Here is a 19,649-nt window from a genome sequence, read left to right as displayed (position 1 = left end):
CGAGAACTCCAAGTGGCTCGCGTGCTCCACCTGCGGCCACTCCGTACCTCACGATCAATGCCGCTTGAAGGTATGGTTGAGACATAGTTTTTTCCTGGCTTCGCAATGGATTATATAAACACCATCTGCAGTTAAGCAAGAACACCAAGCAGTCCTTCACACTCCTTCCAGTCATTCTTTACATTTGCTAGATTCGTAATGCGTTCTTCATTCGTTTTCTCCGCCGTCGCAGCGTTCGCTGTAGTCGGAGCTCAAGACATCGACTTTGCAGGCGTCGATGCCACTCCCGACCCGGTGATCAACATCGTCTCCGGGCTGAAGGAGCAAGTCATCCCGTTCGACCAGAGCAAGGCTATCGCGGCAGTCGCCTCTAAGGTTGCCGCCGATCCGCTCGATGTCAAGCCTGCGTCCACGCCAACGGCCGTACCCAAACTCAGGCGGCACTTGAAGCGCGCGGCTTGTGATCAGGAGCCTAGCAACCCCAACACTTACGGCTTTGACCTTTCATCTGCCAACAACTTCCGTGCCGACACCAAGCTTGCGTCTGTAGCGGAGGGCGCGTCTACACCATCTGGGTACTTTAACACCTTCACTAACCTGCAGGGTGCTAGCAGTGCCTACGGATATCTTGGATATAAGGTGGTGACAAGCTACGACCCCTCAGAGTGCGCTTCGGAGTGCAACTCAAAGGAAGGATGTCTCGGTTTCAACATCTGTAAGTCTTACACTGATCATCCGCCATAACAACTCCTGACCACATTCAGTCGTGGAGCGTGACCCTTCATTGAACCCTGGCCCGAATTGCCAGAACCCTGATGCAGTCGCCAACATCAAATGCTCATTCTGGGGTGGACCTGTCTACACCGACACTGCGACCAACAAGGGTCAGTGGCGAGAGCAGTTTGAGGTCGCCATCGCAGGAAGCAATGGCTACTCATCTCTCAAGACCCAATCTGCCGACGGTTACAAGCAGGTCGAGCTTAAGAACAGCGCGATTAACGCTCCTCTCGACTGCAACAAGCAAGGATCTTATATGGGCTACCAGCTCTTTACCGAAGGCGCCTTCGATGCCAAGCTCTGCGCGACTGCTTGTCAGCAAACCAACAAGTACGCACTGGAACACCCTCCCACCACCGGCAAGCCTCAGTTATGTCGCTTCTTCAACACCTACATCTTGCTCAAGAACGGCGTTTCCCAGGGTCAGTACTGTTCCATGTATACTCAGGAATGGGATAGTTCCTTTGCGACGAACGATGGTCAGTACCGCGGAGATGACCATTACACCATTCAGTACAGCTTTGGGTTCACAGACTCGAGCGATGATGGCGTACCTGTCTGCCCCAACGACCTGGCTTACCTGAAGTCCAGCGGCCAGGAGTTCTGCACCAGCTTCATCGGCTACAGTCAACCCACCACTACTGCAACAGCTACTGCTACCACAACACCCGCCCTGCAGATTACCACAGTTACAAAGACATCTACAAGCTACACTACAAATGCAGTCACATACACTGCCCAGGTATGGAACGGAAGACGCGTCCGACGAGCAAACAACGGCACAGATGTGACCAACAGCGTCATCGTTGATCCTTACGAGATATCCATTGTGGCAGTCAAGACTCTTTCTCACGAGGATGATGCAAGCATTCCTAAGCTTAACGACACTATGGCGGTACTGCTCAATGAGGTTCAGAAGCGTGACCTCGCGACGCCAGCCTCCATCTCTGCTTGGCCTACCAGCAAGATCTCCGCAGCCTGCTCCCAGATCGCCACAGGCACTTCCACTACAACTGCAACCATCACCGCGACTGCTGATACTCCAGTGTCGACGACGACTCAAGACTTCCAGACCGTGGTTGTCGTCCAATCGACTTGTACAGCTCCTGCACCCAGGCCAACCGCTCCCTCTTACACGAAGATCTGCGGTGGTGACCCTTCCGAGGGCGTTCCAATGGTCCCTGGCGCAAGTGACAAAAGCTGGTATCGCGAGAGTTTTGGCCTTGCCTTGCCGTTCGCCGTCAAGATCTTCGAGACCTCATCTACTCAGATCACACTGAATGTTCGGGGCTCCATCCAAATCGGTAGTTACACATTTAACGTATTCTCCGATGCGCTCTATGTGTATGGTCCAGGCTGGAATCAAGGCGTCTTCTACAGTGTCGATGGTGCTATTGGGTCGCGAAAGATCCACTTCAGTTGGTTCACAGGCTCCTACTACTGGGGTCACGAACGTTTCCATGTCACCGCTACCTTTGACGAAGCCAAGCCTGGTGTTCTCGTTAGCAAGATCTTCGATACCTGGGGACAGGTTTCGCCCAGGCGTACCATCTCGGTTGTAGGTAACGGCAAGAATATCCCCTTCGCTCAGAGTGGATCCACCAATGTGCACGAGGGCCAGGAGATCACCTTCGACACCACTGGTGCCGGCAGTGTCTCGTCCAAGGATTTCGATCGTATCGACTGCTGCCACAAGACTAACTGGGAGTGGCACGTTTGCACTGAGGTGTAAGACTGACAGTCCCAAGGTCAACTTTTTTTTCGACATTCATTCCTTCACTTTGGACTCGCCTTTCGACATTCATTCCTCTACTTTGGCCTCGCCTTTCGACACGTCTCAAAAATCTTTCCTACGCATAGATAAACATATCACAGTAATGATAATTTCTGTACCTCAGTCCATATTCTCTGCAGTCGAGCCTCGACTTCGCGCTTGTTATAGAGGTTGCATTGTTCTTTTCATGTGCGTCCGTGCGTGGTGGGCCATCTCTTGCGGTTCCGACACAATTTATACGTACTATGAAGGCAGAAAACCCGCATTCATGGTGAGTTTTGAAAGCCTTAGGTGGCACTGAACGATATGCTGTAACTTGCCCTCAGAAGAGCTGTTCCATCCAAAAGTGCCACTGATCTTGCGTGCTCAGAATGACAAGCAAGCGTCTACGAAAGCTCCACGAACGCTATAATATCGCCAGACTGATTTCCGGTCTCGGTCTGGCAGAGATCAAGGATCACTAAGTACCTATTCGCATCACCTATTAACCATCAACATAGGCAGACGAATATGGCAGTGCTTAGTCTCTTGTTTTTGTTCTCAAATATGTCAAGCACCGCGGCTTATGTGGGGGCAAAGAGCTGTGAGACATCGCTGTTCCCGCGAGAACTATACCGCCAAGTTGAAGGATGGGTGGATTGGGGCGTGCCTGAAATGGGGTTGTTGGAGGCATGGGCTGCCGTACGGGCTACATTAAGTAAGGCGAACCGGCATTGAGATGCTGTTAGCTATCTGGGACCGTCGGGTCCAAATAAACATAGCAGCCACTCTGTTCAACCTCCTCTGGGGTTCGCACGACCTCCAGAAAGGTGTGTTGTACTGCATCTTTGCCTTTGACGCGGCGCAGCTGGATGCACCTTTCAACGGCTTCCTGTTTCGTTCCCTCAGGCCACTGGGAAGCAGCCGGCGCAGTCACTACCTAGAACTTGTATGTGAGTTCCTCTGGGACGTTTCGGAATTGAAAAAGCCGTCGCAAGAAGGCTTGAGGCTCGTGTTGCTAGGGGCCAATGTAGACATTCTCGAGCAGAGACTGCATGACACCAAGCTTTACTTGAGGACGTACAGCAGCAAGCGGAAACTTCAAACCTACCTTGTGGGGACATATCATATCCCGCGCAAGAGTGCGTCGATTCTCGACAGTGTGATCAAGTTCAGCATCACCAGACGCTATACAAGGGGCAAGGGGGTACTAGACTAAACATTGAGTGATACGCGATTAACTTTCAACCCTAACTGTCTCATTTGGTCAGCGTGCTGTTGAAGTATACTACTTCAAAGTTGGTGATCAAATGTGATGGTGGTAGTCCAGGCGCCCACGCGAACAAACCTCTGGCATATGATCGTAGCTCTAGAGCCCTGGGATGGGATGGCTTTGAGAGTATTGTATAGAAACACTTCGTGGCTGGAGATCAGTCCCAAAACTTCTCGCACTACAGCTTGCAATGCAGTATAGGTAAGGCGGCTCTATAGTGTAAACATCTCTATGGGTTGCCCACTACTGCTTGCCAATGACAATGTTATCGATACGCCGAGCCTGGAGAAACTCTCGAACGCTTTCGGGCTTAACCTGGGGATATCGCGAATTATCAAGATCGCCTCCAAGTGCCCATTTCCCAATGAGAAAGAAGTACGATATATTGCTAACATCAGACAGCACGTCACTATTCGCTCCAGGGCCAGCTGGGACTGAGGTTTCTACTTATGCATGCATGGTGGACCAGTCACCTTTCGCGCCAGTTTTCCTCTTCTGGGCAGCATCCGCAGTGCTTCCTTTACTTTCTAGGCTTGGTATAATGTCGTAGACTTGCCCCATGATATTTACGACCTGACCAATGCTCTTCCGACCTCCTACAACTATATCCGGGTCAGGAAAGCCTGCAGCACTAGCATTGTCTAGCACAGATTTTTTTTTTAAAAAAAAAAAACCATTAGTTTTAGAATCTAAAGCCACGGTAGCCACATACTCTGCCGCTGTCTGATAGTTTGTGACCTCCCAAGCCTCGTCGCCCCATCCACAGAACTGGAACCTTCTTGCGACTGGGTCCCAGCCACTTAGGGATTGCCAGAATAGCTCTGACATAAGCCCGATAAGAACGTAGACTCCCGCTACAGTTTTTTTGTTTTCAAATAAGCCGTGATATGCTTCATCGGATCTTTCACAGGGATTTCACCGATCTCTAACTTCTGATAGTCGCCTGTATAGTCGCTTGCAATGTAGCGCTGCACGCCTTCTTGCAAAGATCAGTAAGGAGTTTTTGCGCAGAGGTCATGGTCTCGTTGTCGGCGTAATAGCAAAAAACAATAGTGTCGGAGCCACAGACGAGAGGACGCAAGGCTCCCGCATCGTAGGCGTCCGTCTGAATGAGCTGCAGGCGTGGTTGGGTTCGGAGAGTCTCTGGGAGCTTTCTGATGTCGCGGCATGACCCTCATAGCTGGACAACTGGATTCTGGAGAAGCTGGGAGGCGACGTGTAAGGCGAGCTTGCTGCTAATGCCGGTAATGGCGATGGTAGCAACGGTATCTGGCATGTATGTACGCTCTTAACGTGCAATGAACAAGTTGGAAGATTGAGCTGATCGTGTGTTCGTGAACGACCGCATTTTCCTTCCAGCGCAACAACTTTGTATTAAGAATTGTACTTGGGGTCTCAAAAGACTAGTAACCATACTCGTCCGTGATTCCCCCATACTTTTAATCCTACGTATGATCTGCAGTCTGAGCGTATAGTTAGCGGACCAAGCGCCTCGCTTTCATCCGCCGTACAAAGCGTTCCCAAACTACAGAAGGTTCAGAATATAGCATCCGGTCAGTATTACCAGGGGGGCTACGCGACGTTGCGTACATGAATTGCACACTGGACTGGAAATGGCGGTCGCCCCAGCTGTTGTAAAAAAGATTCTGCAATGTGCAACATCCTAACCCCTGACACCGGCCGAGACTGCAGGAAGATGACTTGTTTTGTGTGCAAATCTATTTGGCTCCAGGCGATGAAATGAATCCTTAGCTTTGACAGCGCGCCTATCCTCGCCTCATAATGACATGCAAAATGTATGGACCACCCCTTTCTCGGTACACTAGCCCTCAAAGCCACACAAAGACCCACTGTCGAAGCTACCTGGAGTCGGTGGAGGAGCAGGTAGGGGGAGGTGTGGGCGGTCTACCTGTGATATGCGTGCGATTCTGGCACTATGATGAGGTAGATGACGTTACCATTCATGCCGTCTGTGAAGGTATGGCTCAGGGTCTTTCTCAGGGTCCTGGGCATGTCAGAGAGCATGTATATAGGGGTCAAGTCTCCACCACATACTACACGGGTACATCTGGCCACTCAGAGTACCCCTTTCGCCTTTTAAATGTGAGTGACAGGCTATGGCTACCATGGGGAGGGGTGGTCCGCACATTTCGCCAACCACCAATACCATGAACTAGAGCTTACAGTATCTGTGCGCGTGATGCGCACCTTCGCGTGATGCGCACCCCAACCACTTTTCTGAGTATAGCAAAATGAGGCTGTACAGCCACCCATAAAAGCAATTATCGTGAGAAAAGTTGGTAGAGTAATGTATTAATGTATATGAAAGTATCCCGTGAAGGATTAATTATATAGAGTTGCGGTGCGGCCGCTGCGGGTGGTGTGGGTGCGAGGTGTTGGTGCAGGCAGCGGTGCACCACCTGCACTTTGCGCACCTGCAACACGACACTTCTTTGTTGCAGTTGCTGAAGGAGCATTTGAAGCTTTGCGCTTGCCTTTATTAGGCAACTGAGAGGCTTTTTGAGTGTCGCGAGCTTCTTTATCCTTGCGTCTTTGCTCTTTGCGAGCATTGATTGCAGCACGCTCCTCAGCGCGTTGTCGGTCACGCTCTTCCTTCTCCACTGCACAACGTGCCCGCCTTGCATTGTCTTCCTGCTGTTTCAGTATACGGAGGTGCTCTTCACGCTGCTTTTTAGCTACTTTTTCTGCATCCTGTTGTTGTTGATACTTCTCAAAAGCTTTCTCACGAGCGTCGGCTTCACGCTTTGATGAAGGTGACCACCACTTTGCTCCGCCAGGCCGATTGGGGTTGCGAAACATCAGTGGCAGCGCTTTCTGCTTATCCTTGACCTTCTCCTTCTCTTGTAGCGCTGTTTTTGCACCCTCTAGCTGATGTTGGAGCAGTGAATTCTGAACAGAAAGGTGGTGGATGTATTGCTTCAGCTCCTCTACAGCAACAACGTCATTCTGCTTAACTGCAATGCAAAGCAGCGACTTTGCTTTGAGCCATGGTGGCTCTCTGGAGTGAGTTGATAGCGTAGTTTGCAGCAGAGGTGTTGATGGAGGAGCAGGTGTTGCTGGCTTGAATTTTGAGAGTACTTTGTCAGCGTTTTGTGGGAAGAGACCTGTTGCTTCGAAGCTCTTCTCCACCAACGTTTTGGTGAAAGTTTGCACCCAAGCCTCCCAGAATAAGGGGAAGAAGTCGCTCTTCTTCAACGGCAGCCATCCCTGCACCTTCTGGGTACGTTTATCAAGGGCTTTGGTGTAGTTGTGGCTCAACGGAGCAAAGCACACTACATCGAGCGGCTGCAATCGATGGGTACTGTGTGGCGGGAAGATGAGCAAAAGTATCTTGTTTTTATCGCAATAGTTAATGAAATCCTTTGTAACATGGCTGCCGTGCCCATCAACGATCAATAGTCGCCACTTTCTGCGGTTTTTGGGCTTTGTGTAGCGATCAAAGACCTGGTGAAGCCATGTCAAACCAAGGTCGTTGTTTGTCCAGCCATTCGGTGATGTAGTGAAGTGTACTGAGTGCTTTCTTGGCTCAATTGAGCTTACCCAGGAGCTCTGTACAGCTCGGCCAGCGGCCGCGTAGATGATGCCTGGAGGTAAGACACTCCCATCAGCGCAACAACAAGCCAGAAGAGTTACCCACTCTCTGTTGCCATCGTGGAGTGACTGCCTGTACTGCTTCAAGCCGTGTAGACGCTTATCAAACACCCTCTTGCTCTTATGTGTGACACCAATCGCGAAGCCCTTCTCATCCATATTGTAGCACTGCTCAGGCTCCAGCTCATATTCAGCAATCTTTCTGTGCACAAGCTCAAAATAGAGGCGATATTTATAGTATGAATCAGCTTTGTGGCGTCCAGTTTCCATTGGCAAGGTCCATCGATTGATCAATCGGTCGGGGTGACGAGTGAGGAGGCGCCCAACCCACGCATCTGAGGGCTCTCTTCCGGCAAGAGGAGTCGCAAAATTTCGTATCATTTGCCTTGTAGGCATGAGGAATCGTTCAGTAAGGCTACAAATGTATAGTACAAGTTCTTCTTCATCGCGTGGGTGGAGGAGTCGCTGGTTGACTGACTTCTGTTCATGCGACACGACTTGACGCTTGTGTTGACGTGTCAAAGTTGAGCGCCAACAACCGTGTTTTTTTGCAAGTGCGCGGTATGAAAATGAAGCGCCAGATGGCAATTTACTGATCTCATCAAGCGCACTTTTAACAGACATTGTGGTGTTGAGATAGAGCTGATGCAGTTTGTATGAGAAAGTGGGTGGGGTGCGCATCACGCAAAGGTGCGCATCACGCGCACAGACACTGTAGGCGCACTCACAGTCACTGACAGAAAACCATCTACTATCACGACATCATTTACTATCACAAAATGTCGCGGGTTGTGCACGTAGTACACAGGCGAGGAAAAAGTTGAAGTATCAAGACGATTATTCTACATGCTACGGAGGGGAGCTATACATAAGCAAATGTCTACGTTGTAGCTGTCAACATATAGCCGTGCGACATAGCAACGAATGAGCAGGTAAGCGCATATGCGGCCAACTGCAGACAGACCCCGCAGCTGTGATAACATCATTACAATAGAACTCACAAGTTCTTATCATTGACTACAACGCTGTCGGCTTATCGCAGGGCTACTACGCCTGCTGCTTTTCTCCTGTCGATCGCCTTTCCGGCGCTAATGCGCCTTGCTTATAGCGTCCGCTGCACCCTGCTTATAGCTTTTGCACCACGCTTACTGGATTAGGCAATTCCCCATATCTGTCTTTGTTACGGATGGATCCGGACGATATGCGGAAGCACGTTGTGATTAGAAACGCTGAGCAGTATGGAATAAATCGCGACCACTTCACTTACGCTTTGTTGGTATCAAAGGTTATTTCTGACACGATTTCATACTTAAAGAGACACATTGTCTTGTCTTTTGCCTTAGTACTACTCCATCATGTCACCTTCATTTCTCGTTGTTGGCGCAACTGGCAACACTGGCCGGAGCACAGCAACTCGCCAAGCTTCCTAACGTCGAGGTGGTTGAGCATAACTGGACCGAGATTACTTGTTGCAGTAAATGCAATAAGTGAATGTGTAACCGTGCAGAGCAGTAAGTCAGGGGTAACCGCGCGAAGCAGTAAAATCAGTATATTCTGTTGTGTGTTGTTCTGTGTTCTGTCTCAACACCCAGCGGGGTCTGTTTACATGACGTATCTGTCGTGCAGCCAGAAAGTGCTGTTGGAACAGGCAAGAGCACTGCACCAGCACACGTGGCAGACATGACCTCTTCACTCCATAAACCGTCACATTACTCCCCAGTGGCTGCGCGAACGTGGAGTGGTTCGAGCCTTCATTGCTGCACACAACCAGCCCAACCAATTTGCCGAGAAATCTACATTCCATATCGCAGCCCTCCGTGCCGGCGTCAAGTACGTTGTCAGGATCTCGACAACGGCTGCAAATGTACGTCCAGACAACGGTGGCATACTACCCGCGTTCGCATTGGGCCATCGAAACCATGCTCGGCTCGCCAGAATTTACCAGTTTGCAATGGACGCCATTGCAACCTAACATCTTTATGTGGCATTACCTGAGCCCCGCTGTGGAACTGGTCAAAAAGGTCCGCGATGGGGGCAAGCAAGTTCCGCTCCGCTTGTTTGTAGGTGCAGATGCGCCAGTCGGTATCATCGATCCTGATGAGGTTGGCTTCTTCGCAGCGCTTATCTTGCTCCAGGAGGACATCTCCGTACACAACAAGCGTAAATATGTACTCAACGGGTCGGAGGACATTACTGGAAGCCAGCTCGTTAAGATGGTAGAGGATCACATTGATGCTAAAGTTGAAGACGTCAAGTTTAAAGACTTTCTGTTCCTGCAGGATATGGTCGCCGCAATGCCGCACGAGTCAAAGAACGTTAGTCTGTCGTTAGAATGTGCTGCAGAGTCGGTGTGGGTGGGAATGACCTCGGCTAAGACAACAAGTACGGAGGAATTGAACTTGCAGCGCCGAAGAAGACGCCTGCTGAATATTTTGAGATGATGTCACAGTAAATCATAGCGATACACAATCTATAACTTCGCCTACCCATCCTTAAAGGCCTTCAACCCCCTCCTTTCCCTGTACTGAGAGCTGTCTCCAAATTTCTTCGCTCCCATTTCCTTTGATTCGTCTTCGCCTTTCTAATTCTACACTCTGGGTTCTGCTGTCCGCCCCAAGGAATCTGAATCGAACCACTTCCAGTCCCGTCCAGGTCACCAGAGTTCTCCAATGTTCCTTACCTATGAGCCGAGAGCTCCTGTACAACAACATCACCGAACAACAACACAGATAGAAATACAATCATTGACCACAACCTCTGTTCGCCAGCGGTCCGTTGCAGTGTTTGCCAGCAGTCCGTTGCAGTATTTGCTAACGGTCCGCTGCACTAATTGTCCAGCTCATTCGGTTAGCTCGGGTTTGCCTCCATATCCGTTCACGGCTATTCCCTTCTACTATATCGTCCCGATGGATCCTCGCCAAAGCTCTACAGATCAATCAATACTCTCAACTGTTACTGCGTGAGCAGTGTCGGTCGGAGGCTGTGGTCAATGATTGTATTCCTATCTGTTGTTTTTGTGGTGTCTGTGTACAGGAGCTCTTGGCTCAGAAATAAGTGCACTTGCCCTCGGGCAGTGCCTTCCTCAATAGAATATCATGTGACTTAGGCCACGTAGTTACATCAACCCTTCCCCAACCTCCGACCGACACTGCTCACGTAGTTACACTATGCATATAGTCTGCTCATTGTCACAGTAGATGACAGGTCTCACATCCGGGCTGAATCTGATGTGTTTGAAAACTCTGTTCCACCACTCCATTTCTCCTCCAGCTACAGACAGGGCTACCAGCTCTGCCTCTGTGGTAGACTTTGTGACTGATCGTTGACGTGTTGCCTCCTAATCGATACACATCCCATACGGTTTGAACATGTATCCATACGAGCTCAGTTTGGATTCTTCATCGTCCGCGAATGCTGCGTCAGATTCTTCATAGAGCGTCGACAGGTCATTGATCTGGCTGAAGTACGTTGTGTTGTTCCTTGATTGATTACACGCTCCAACAGCAAGGTACTTGGTACCAATCAGGTATCTCCAAATATGTGTAGCGGCTGCCAAATGCTTTTTTCCGGGTTCTGTAGGTGATGTGCTAAAGCAAGGCGGAAGGGCGGAGGAGCTGCCCTATCCATCATTGGAGACTCCCATATGTCACGTGAGACAACCAACCAGACTTAACAACGTATTGTTCGAAGTAATACCTGTTGTGGTATTGGTTGATCCATACAAGGTCTGGCTGTACCTCTGACAGACTAGTCTAGTGTGTGACAGGTCACTGGCCCGAGGTCAGGTATATAGTCGTCATCTCCTAGCTAGATAGCAATTTAGCGCAGTCTTCCATCGACCCGATAGTCCTACGTTATTGTTTACCGTAGCTATCAGTATACCACAGCGGCCCATGCCGCCACATTACCACATAGGAGCCTTTCGCAGAGCCATGTCCTTGAGCCATTGTTCGGATGCTTCTGGACTGCTGAACGTGGATCCATCTACAGTTGTTGATGTCTTAATATTTCTCGGTGAGGGAACCGTGTAGCACCGAGATGTCGTGGATTGACCGCGCCGTAGTTTTATCGCCACTAGCTATGTAGCGGCGTGGGCCGCTGTAGAATACTGATAGCTACGGCAAATGACAACGTAGGACTATCGGGTCGATGAAATACTGCGCTGAGTTGCTATCTAGTGAGAAGAAGACGACTATATACTGACTCTGGAACGTGCTAATCCAGAACAGTCTAAGTAAGGGTAATAGGGTCTCGTATGGACCGACTAGTACCGCAACAAGCTATTACTATGACAACAACCACCCTCCACGAACGCTGCTCGTCATCGTCCAAGGTATGCTTCTGACAAAATCCCTCGGATGCCATTGTTATGACCTCGAGTACGACAGATTGATGTCATGACCGCGAGTACGACAGACTGTTGCCCTGCAGTTGAACGGTGGCTTCGGACGTTTTCTTCCGAGCAGCCAGGAGTACCTAACGCTACATCGTCACAGCCGCAACTGTGAACGCTACCAACTTCATCAGCTGGACAGAAACGAACGCGAGATATGTCGGCCTCCCGACCTAGAAGTCCTCACAAGCGTCCGCGAACAAGGCGCGACGATGAATTTTTTTGGTGAGCAGAGCGCATCCGACACGGTCACGGAGCTATCGGAAAGAACGAGGCTCTCACAGCCATCATTCTCCGGCAGGTCGTCCTCCAAGCGAGCAACAAGCCCTGTACGGGACCTTTTGAACGACCTGCGCGTCTCGAAGCCCGCTATCTTATGTGACATACCCTCCACCGTCACGCTGGCCGAGCACGCTTCAATCCTGCAACACGGCCTTATGAATTGCCTTGAAGAGAGTATCATACCGTTAGGTCTCAAGGTGGCAATTGTCTAGCAGTTCTGAGACGGACAATGGCTGATTGGAAGTCCACCACAGGATCGCGTTACTACGACACACCATTCGGTTGCTGCAAGCATCCCAGCCTCTTCGTACGATGCCTCGGATACTGTTCGCCAGCGGTCCGTTGCAGCGTTTGCCAACGGTCCGTTGCAGTGTCTACCAGCGGCCCGTTGCAGTGTTTGCCAACGGCCCGCTGCACTGATAGTCCAGCTCATTCGGTTAGTTCGGTTTGCTTCACTGCTATCCCCTTCTACTATATCGTCCCGATCGATCCTCGCCATAGCCAAATAGACCAATCAAGACTCTCAACCCTTCCACAGATACTTTATCGGTGCCGGAGCTTGACGCATTGTGGGACTGTATTGAGGATATTCTGGGTGAGAGCAGGGACTGCGGAAGATACCAGTAGGATGAGAATGCGTGGTGTATGAAGGTGGTACATCCGCTTTTGCGCCTGGCACTGAAGGGAACGTCTACTCTGAAAGTGGATAGCGTGTCTGTCAACGTCGATGTTCCCTGGGTCTTGTCAGGGCTGGCCATGATGTGCGCAGGCAAACTCAGACGATCAATCCTGACGTACTACCGATCACGCACAATAATTATCAAGTTCAAAACAAGGTTGACTTTACCTTCTCTTTCCATCGCAACACACCGGAAGCTTCTGATCTCTATACCAGACTTGGTCTTGCTGGTTTGGCCGAAACACTCGGTCAGACAACGGACGCAAACACAAAGCGACTAGCTCTGTTCTCTGGTATCGCAGTGAAACAAGGAAACGGTGGGAAGGATGAGGCACTTGTGCATCTACCGATATGGCTAGCTGCTGGGCTAGAAAATATAAGGCGATTGGGTGATATGGCCCAGGAGCGGCCGTACACGGCAGGAGAGCTCAAACCAACGGTTGGCTGGACAGTCGTTGGGCATGATTGGCACACCTAAATTGCTTGTATGGCTAGTGAAGACGGTCGAGATACATTCGTATGAGCACCCCTCTTGCAAGTCTGTTTGTCGGCAAGCTGACGGTTTGGGTGCAGAATGTCGTTGGGCCGTGGAGAGTCGCAACCGCAGATACTAGAGACGTGTTTGGCATCTTCAAGCTGTTGCGGTTGGTAAGAAATACAGCGGAATTCGTGTCGAACGAGTACTGGGAATGGTTGCGGGATGAAATTCTGATACCTTGTACCACTCTTGAGACCTGAACATGTCAAGCGAGGGCGCGATCGTCGCCGCGACCGGTACGCGTGGCGTGCTCAAAGAACGGATAGCTCTGCATTTTTCAGGATCATTTTTAGCAACAATAGTTATGACAGGAAGACGGAACAGATCAGAGGTGTATGCTAGAAGCGGAAGCTGCAAGTACCGCGTGAGGGTGAACTCGGCGCAACGGATGAGGCGCCTATTATACTTCACGGCTTGGTGATGCTGTTTTCCATTTAGAATTTCAATAATGGCGTCGGTAAGCTCCACGGATCCTGCAGCCCTGCATTTGGCTCGTGTCTGCCGCCGCGCACCAAGCTAACACCCCCGTTGTAGTGCCCGTAGTGTGTCCGAGGCGTTGTGGCTCCGTCAGCATGCTGCTATGCCTCTTACGCGACTGCACTGTCGGCGTCCTCATCCGAAACCCCAAACTTGCGATGGGCAGTTTGTTGTCTGTGCCGGCAGGCTAGGCCGCGCCATGGCTTCAGTAGCGGAAGCCGACCACTTGTGAGACGGTCCTGGCGTATTCCACTGGGTGAGCGGGGCGGATACGCTGCTCCTCAAGTGGTTTCCTCTGAGCTCACTCAATCTCATCGTCGGTGTGGCCCGGAGAGAGACAGCGCAGCGGACGACTGACTTTGACGCTGCGACTAGTGACCTCTCTCAGCCTACGAATCTGATTTTGGGTTTTTGTTTCCCTTCATCTACAGCTGCGACGATCTCGAATGCAGCGTTGTATGGCAGCATTGATGCGCCTTCCACGGGCTCTGCGCCGTCGTTATGCGAGGCTGATAACCTTGGTTGCTTTCGTCATGTACGTTATCTACGAGACGACGCTCATCCTGCAATGTCTAAGGAGTCCTCCAACCGAATCCATCGCTCGCCAGGCTGTACGCGTTTACATCGCCGCTCTGCACTGCAACAGCGAGCAGATCTTGCGAAGTCACTGGAACGCCGCTGTAGTCGCACTCGCACGCGCCCTGGGCTCCGAGAACGTTTTCGTCACCGTGTACGAGAGTGGGAGCAAGGACGACAGCAAAGTCGCGCTGTGAGAGCTCGACGCATCGTTGGATAGGCTTGGAGTCAATGCAAGGAAGTAGGTCATTCATACGCTTGGCGATCAGGACATCACAGAGGGTGAGAATCCCGTACATGGTCGCTAGTCTTTACCGTGTAAAGCCCCTTCGACGAGTCGAGTTTGTTTGGGAATGCAGCTTTAAATGGAAGGTAAGGTTCTTCCAAGGCTCAATGCTAAGAACGGCCTTGCACCATAACCTGAAAAATCAAGAAAGAGCTCTCAATCTGTCAAGAGTTATTTCATCTGGACCTGGTGAGCGCAAAAGAAGCCCCTCCCTCTCTAGTCTCCATGACAGCGACTCGCTTCGTGCTGGACTTGTCCTCCATGCTCACTTCCTCAAAGAGTTCCTCGTCGCATTTGGCCGCCTTTTCGAATTGTCTCCGGTCGAATAGGGCAGCCACGAGACCCACAAGACCCAGTCTCATCTGCACTTGACCAATCGTCTCTGTAGTCTTCCTGACAGCCCCGATTCCGACTGCCAGCCCAAGCACTGCAAATCCCATGTTAGCGCCGATGAGGAACCAAAAGCCAGCGATTGGCAGCTTCGTCACGATCTTCGAAAGGCGTGCTTGAGCAAGCAGGCTTGGCTGACCGATCGTCTGCGAAGCAAGCGGATAAGAGTATGCTTTGCTCATACCCATCTCGAAAGATCGAATAAAGTTGTCGGGTGAGCTGCGGGATACTGGGCCAGTGGATTCGTCTTGGAAAATGTTGGCCAAGGTACCGATGAAGCGCGTTCCAGGCATGCTTGAGATCCCTGCTGTACTGCCATTGCTTAGACTTTGACTAAGGATTGTGATCTTTGATTCAACCGAGGCGTATGTCAAGTCCCATACTGAACAATTAGTGCGCTGCTTATACAGTTTGAGAACAGCTTACCTGTGATGTTACAGTGCAAGAGTACAAATACGCCCAGAAGGGGGTGAGTCCAGACCCTAAGGTCGGTTTCGAAGGTGTGAGGTAGCTGCGAAAAATCTCCTTGCTCTGCGGTCGGAATTTTTCGCATTACAAAAGCATTCCACGAATTTCTTAAAATGTCGTTTGCATCTTCACCGCCGTTTAAGTTATCCCGAATGGTCCTAGACTCTTCAAGGTTGAGTACAGCGCTATTGAAGAAGGGGGCACTCTCTGCAGCATATTTGTGGAAGTTCATCGTGTGGGTTTTCGTGTTGTGAGATGTAAGGTTTCCGGCGATATCAATTCCCGCCTTGTTGCTTGTACAGTTAAAAGGTACCAACACAACGGGAGTACCTTGACCGTCCTTCGCTTCAGTCACTGGCCTATAGACATCGCACCCACCCTGAGGGATCGCAGAGCAGGTGGTAGATACACCAAAAGAAGAAGCCTTCCAGTCCATTGAAGGCTTCGAGTCTGCCGGACCTATAATTGCGTATTGGACACCACTCGAGTCGGTAAAGCTCAACACCTTATGCTGGCTAGAAATCGAATTCTTCATATCCTGGATGATGCTTGCATTCGTGGGCGCAAGGCTCGTCGCGTTGTTGTAAGCAGCTGATCGCGCTGTGATAGCACAGCCCCAGTAGTTCTTCTGGCCAAGATCTCCTACCACCGGCCTTTCTAAACACCATGGGGCGAGACCTCTGCTGTATGGATAGGCTACTGGGGAGAGCTCTTGCACTTGGATGAACTCAATCGCTTCAGCAGCAATATGAAAATACACATCCGCAGCTTGGATTAAAACACTGCTTGTCGTCAGAAGTCGTTTAAGTGATGTCAGATGTTTTTCTTGAGGTACCTTGCGAAAATGCCGGCCATCAATACTGAAATTCCGCGCCTAAGAATTTGCGGCAATCGGTGAGAAGGGTGTGTGTCGTCCTCTCTATCCCAGAACACTGCCTTGAGCTTCGAGGTCGAGAGGTCCCAAAGTACCATCCATTCCGCGTTTAGAACTCTCAGTAGGGTACTCAATTGGCGGGGCGTGAGTAAAGAGCCGGTTTGAACCCCGTTAGAAGCACGTAGGAACGATGCTGCGTTTGTGTATGCATGCATCGTCATTAGAAGTCCGATCAGGGCGAAACTGACCGTAGAAGAGCTTGAAGCGATGAAAGCAAGCCGCGCTGCTGGAAAATCGATGTAGAAGTGATTTCTAGATGTCGTGTTGATAGCGTCTAGCTCATGGCAGAGCTCCTCAACCGGACAATTCTCGTGAACGAGATTAGCGAACACGATCCATACGACGACGGAACAGGAAGCCAACATAGGAGTGACGATGGCTAAGCAGCAAAGAACGACCTTGCGCCTATGCAAGCTGCAAGCAGGCATGCAACGCATTGAGATGATAAAAGAGACTTGAGAGTATTGAGGACGCTGTACCGCATGTACTCCATCTATATCCAGAAACCTGTATCTTATAAGATCACTCAAAGCCTCTCCAGTGTGAGCATTCATCGATGTTGAAGCGCACGATTTGTCCAGTGACATCTCCTCCCATGTCATTCTTGCAACAGGTTGATCCTGCTGAACGTATTGCGGCACAGCCGCACGTCAAACAGCATGAGCACAAGTGAAGCATGGTAGCCTGATAGCTCCGTAACAGCGCCTTGTCTCACAGATCTGTATAGACACTGCGCCCTTCCTGCATGTATTCCGGACACCTTGGCTCAAATTGGTTCCAGGTACTGCACGAAGATACTCATGTTTATCTTGATGCGTTGAAGTACTGGTACTTTTGTTTAGAGGTCACAAAAGAATATCAGGCGCGACAAGGTCTCGATCACGAGATAGAGTTCTGGATTACCGTTGTTAATCAGCGAAGCAGCTTGTACTGGCTTGTTGGGTGAAGAGTACATCAAGATAGTAGCCGAGCGTTCTGTAAACGTTTGTAGCGGAGAGCGATAGAGATGCCTGTACGTCGAGGAGGAGTTTGCCGTCAGACACACCGTGGCGAACAATAACTTGCCTCTGTATCACAGCTTATCTTTGGGATGCATGTGGTTAACCAAATCCCAGATGAAACAAAGGTATGTTGGGCTGCGCCGCATGCACTGCGTCTGAAAGTTGTTTCAGGGCTACCGTACCGGTACAATCCCTGCCGTGCAGCAACGCTTAGTGAAAATGTCACCAGGGTCGCCTCTTGAAACAATGCAGTGCATGACTCGTATAGCAGACACTGCAGCCCTGTGACACCAAGTGTTTGCTCAAAATCACAAACGCAACGCTCTCTAACATCCGACAGATGCTCATATGCAAGCGTGCCCGAGACACAGAAGTGTCTCACGGTTCTGTGTGTATGTTACAGATGTGGGAAGTAGACTATCTAGCTTGAAGGTTGATGAGATTCCAATTACAAAGTTAATGGACAAGGTTGAACACAATACCATAAGAGCAGTGTTACTACTTGCTATATACTGTATGAGAGGGTACTGCTTGTTGACAAGCAGTCCAGGTTGATCCAATGGAACAGGGGTGTTGCTTGTGGATGAGCACGCATGTGTGTCATGCTCATTGATGAGCAGTCACATGACTGTTGGTTTGTTACTGAGTCCTGCGAATGCGCCTGCTTGTAACTGTCTGGTCTGGTTGGTGGTTACTTATTGCTGTATCATCTGCCGTGTGGGATGTATGATTGTAACACTTGGGACATAGTCAATAGTGAACCGATTCTCCAGGTACTCCTCTCAAACAAAGTGGTAGTGAATTCTGAAGTGCTTGGACCTGGCATTGATTCAATGATCCTTGATCAATGCCATAGCAGACTGACTGTCTGTGATAAGTGTATACTGAAACTTCACAAGTTGGACAACCGTAGCAGCAGACAATGACCATGGAATCCGAATAATAATGTCTGATAAACCTAAAACTGCCCAAGTGTGAGGGGGTTAAGATGAGGTGGTGCCCAACAGGAGCATCAGCGTATTAACCCTAACCCCCCTAAGCGCACCCAACGAGGTAAGGCGCTCTCATCGGAGCCGCAAGATGCAAGCGACGCAGAGACGAGCTCTGCCGAGGAGTAGCATGACGGCATGGTACAGACTACGTCTCTAAATAGTGTGCTCTAAGACAACAGCTTTGATTCTCGTACGTAGCGCATGGATGGAGTGAGAGCAGTTTCGACAGTGGGGAAGGGGTGTTTTTCCGGTCTGCAATTTGAAACAAACAATCTAACTTCTCTACATGACTTACTCCTCCAACCTTGCTTGCCCTTCCGTGAACGCGTTACCTCAGTGACGCTCGGCCAGCAGGGCCAGCTTTGATGCATGTCTTCGTGCAAGCACGTCGGGCCGCGCGGAAATCGTTCAAACACTCGCTCAATCGCATCGCCACGCCTCGCACTCAGACGTGTGCCCAGCCTCTCTTGTTCAACACCTGCATCTCATCGACAATGCACGCCTCTCCAGCATCCTCGACTTGCCCGCTCAGCCGCTTCGAGCTCCCTAGTCTGCCACGCACCTTCCACCTCGCGAGCCAAGGCGACGTCACCCACCGACGCACGCAATTCTTCCACAAGGCTTTCAGCACCCGCCAGAAAGACAGCGGCGACTGCTATGAATGCACGGCATCACAGGCTTCTGCGCTGTAAGTCTGTCAGAGTTCAGTGAAAAACTGTACGCAAAGGAAGAAGTTGAAGATTGTACTGAGGTTGTATCGAGTGAAGCTACGAACAGTATATATAGGTGAGTAGCTGTAAACAACGCTAGTGTGACGTGGCAGTTACTCTCATGGAGGTGAGGTACGACAGGCAGGAGCACCCCAAACCGTGACAAAGTCACATCATGTTGATCAGCCTGTTCGTTGACGTCTGCTCTATGACTGCTAAGGCATCAAACCACTATAAGCTTCTGGCTTAAACATTCAACGGATACTCTCGAGCCTGCTAAGCTCACATCGGACTGTGCTTCAGCCCGGACTTTACGAGACTCAAGCTAAGCGAGCCAGATAGTGTCTCCAGGTAACAGCAGTTCCACTCGTGCATCTAGACCACGTGGTACTGCCAGGATTGCATAAAACGAGAAAACTTCTTGTCACAGGCCGAACGCTATCGAGGATACGAACTGTCGTCATAACTGTGTTGTGTGATGGCCTGGATATTATGCTTTGCAAAAATC

At 50.4% G+C, this 19,649-nt stretch overlaps 4 protein-coding genes across 4 annotated transcripts; 3 read left to right on the top strand and 1 right to left on the bottom strand.

The window, feature by feature from the left end:
• Window positions 1–198: 198 nt before the first annotated feature.
• BU25DRAFT_336395 (uncharacterized protein) lies at window positions 199–1,330 on the top strand (the record flags this gene model as incomplete). The annotated part of the gene is made up of 2 exons (XM_033702629.1): window positions 199–715; window positions 765–1,330. Coding segments are annotated over 2 exons (1,083 nt in total), but the record flags the coding sequence as incomplete, so codon positions are not given.
• A 7,440-nt stretch (window positions 1,331–8,770) lies between these two features.
• Window positions 8,771–9,856, top strand: BU25DRAFT_429541 (uncharacterized protein; the record flags this gene model as incomplete). The annotated part of the gene is made up of 4 exons (XM_033708556.1): window positions 8,771–8,791; window positions 8,826–8,852; window positions 9,136–9,252; window positions 9,290–9,856. The coding sequence occupies 4 exons, from the start codon at window positions 8,771–8,773 to the stop codon at window positions 9,854–9,856; spliced, it is 732 nt and encodes a 243-aa protein (XP_033564045.1).
• A 2,879-nt stretch (window positions 9,857–12,735) lies between these two features.
• Window positions 12,736–13,247, top strand: BU25DRAFT_484874 (uncharacterized protein; the record flags this gene model as incomplete). Its single annotated transcript, XM_033711213.1, has 2 exons — window positions 12,736–12,803; window positions 12,860–13,247. The coding sequence occupies 2 exons, from the start codon at window positions 12,736–12,738 to the stop codon at window positions 13,245–13,247; spliced, it is 456 nt and encodes a 151-aa protein (XP_033564044.1).
• A 1,575-nt stretch (window positions 13,248–14,822) lies between these two features.
• Window positions 14,823–16,992, bottom strand: BU25DRAFT_336057 (uncharacterized protein; the record flags this gene model as incomplete). The annotated part of the gene is made up of 3 exons (XM_033702611.1): window positions 14,823–15,418; window positions 15,463–16,286; window positions 16,340–16,992. 3 exons carry the CDS (start codon window positions 16,990–16,992, stop codon window positions 14,823–14,825), a joined length of 2,073 nt encoding a protein of 690 aa, XP_033564043.1.
• Between the last annotated feature and the right edge of the window lie 2,657 nt (window positions 16,993–19,649).

This window comes from Macroventuria anomochaeta (assembly GCF_010093625.1).
Source record: "Macroventuria anomochaeta strain CBS 525.71 unplaced genomic scaffold BU25scaffold_8, whole genome shotgun sequence".
Taxonomy (NCBI): domain Eukaryota; kingdom Fungi; phylum Ascomycota; class Dothideomycetes; order Pleosporales; family Didymellaceae; genus Macroventuria; species Macroventuria anomochaeta.
The sequence above is the reverse complement of the archived record's forward strand: the minus strand, read 5'-3'. Positions and strand labels throughout refer to the sequence as shown.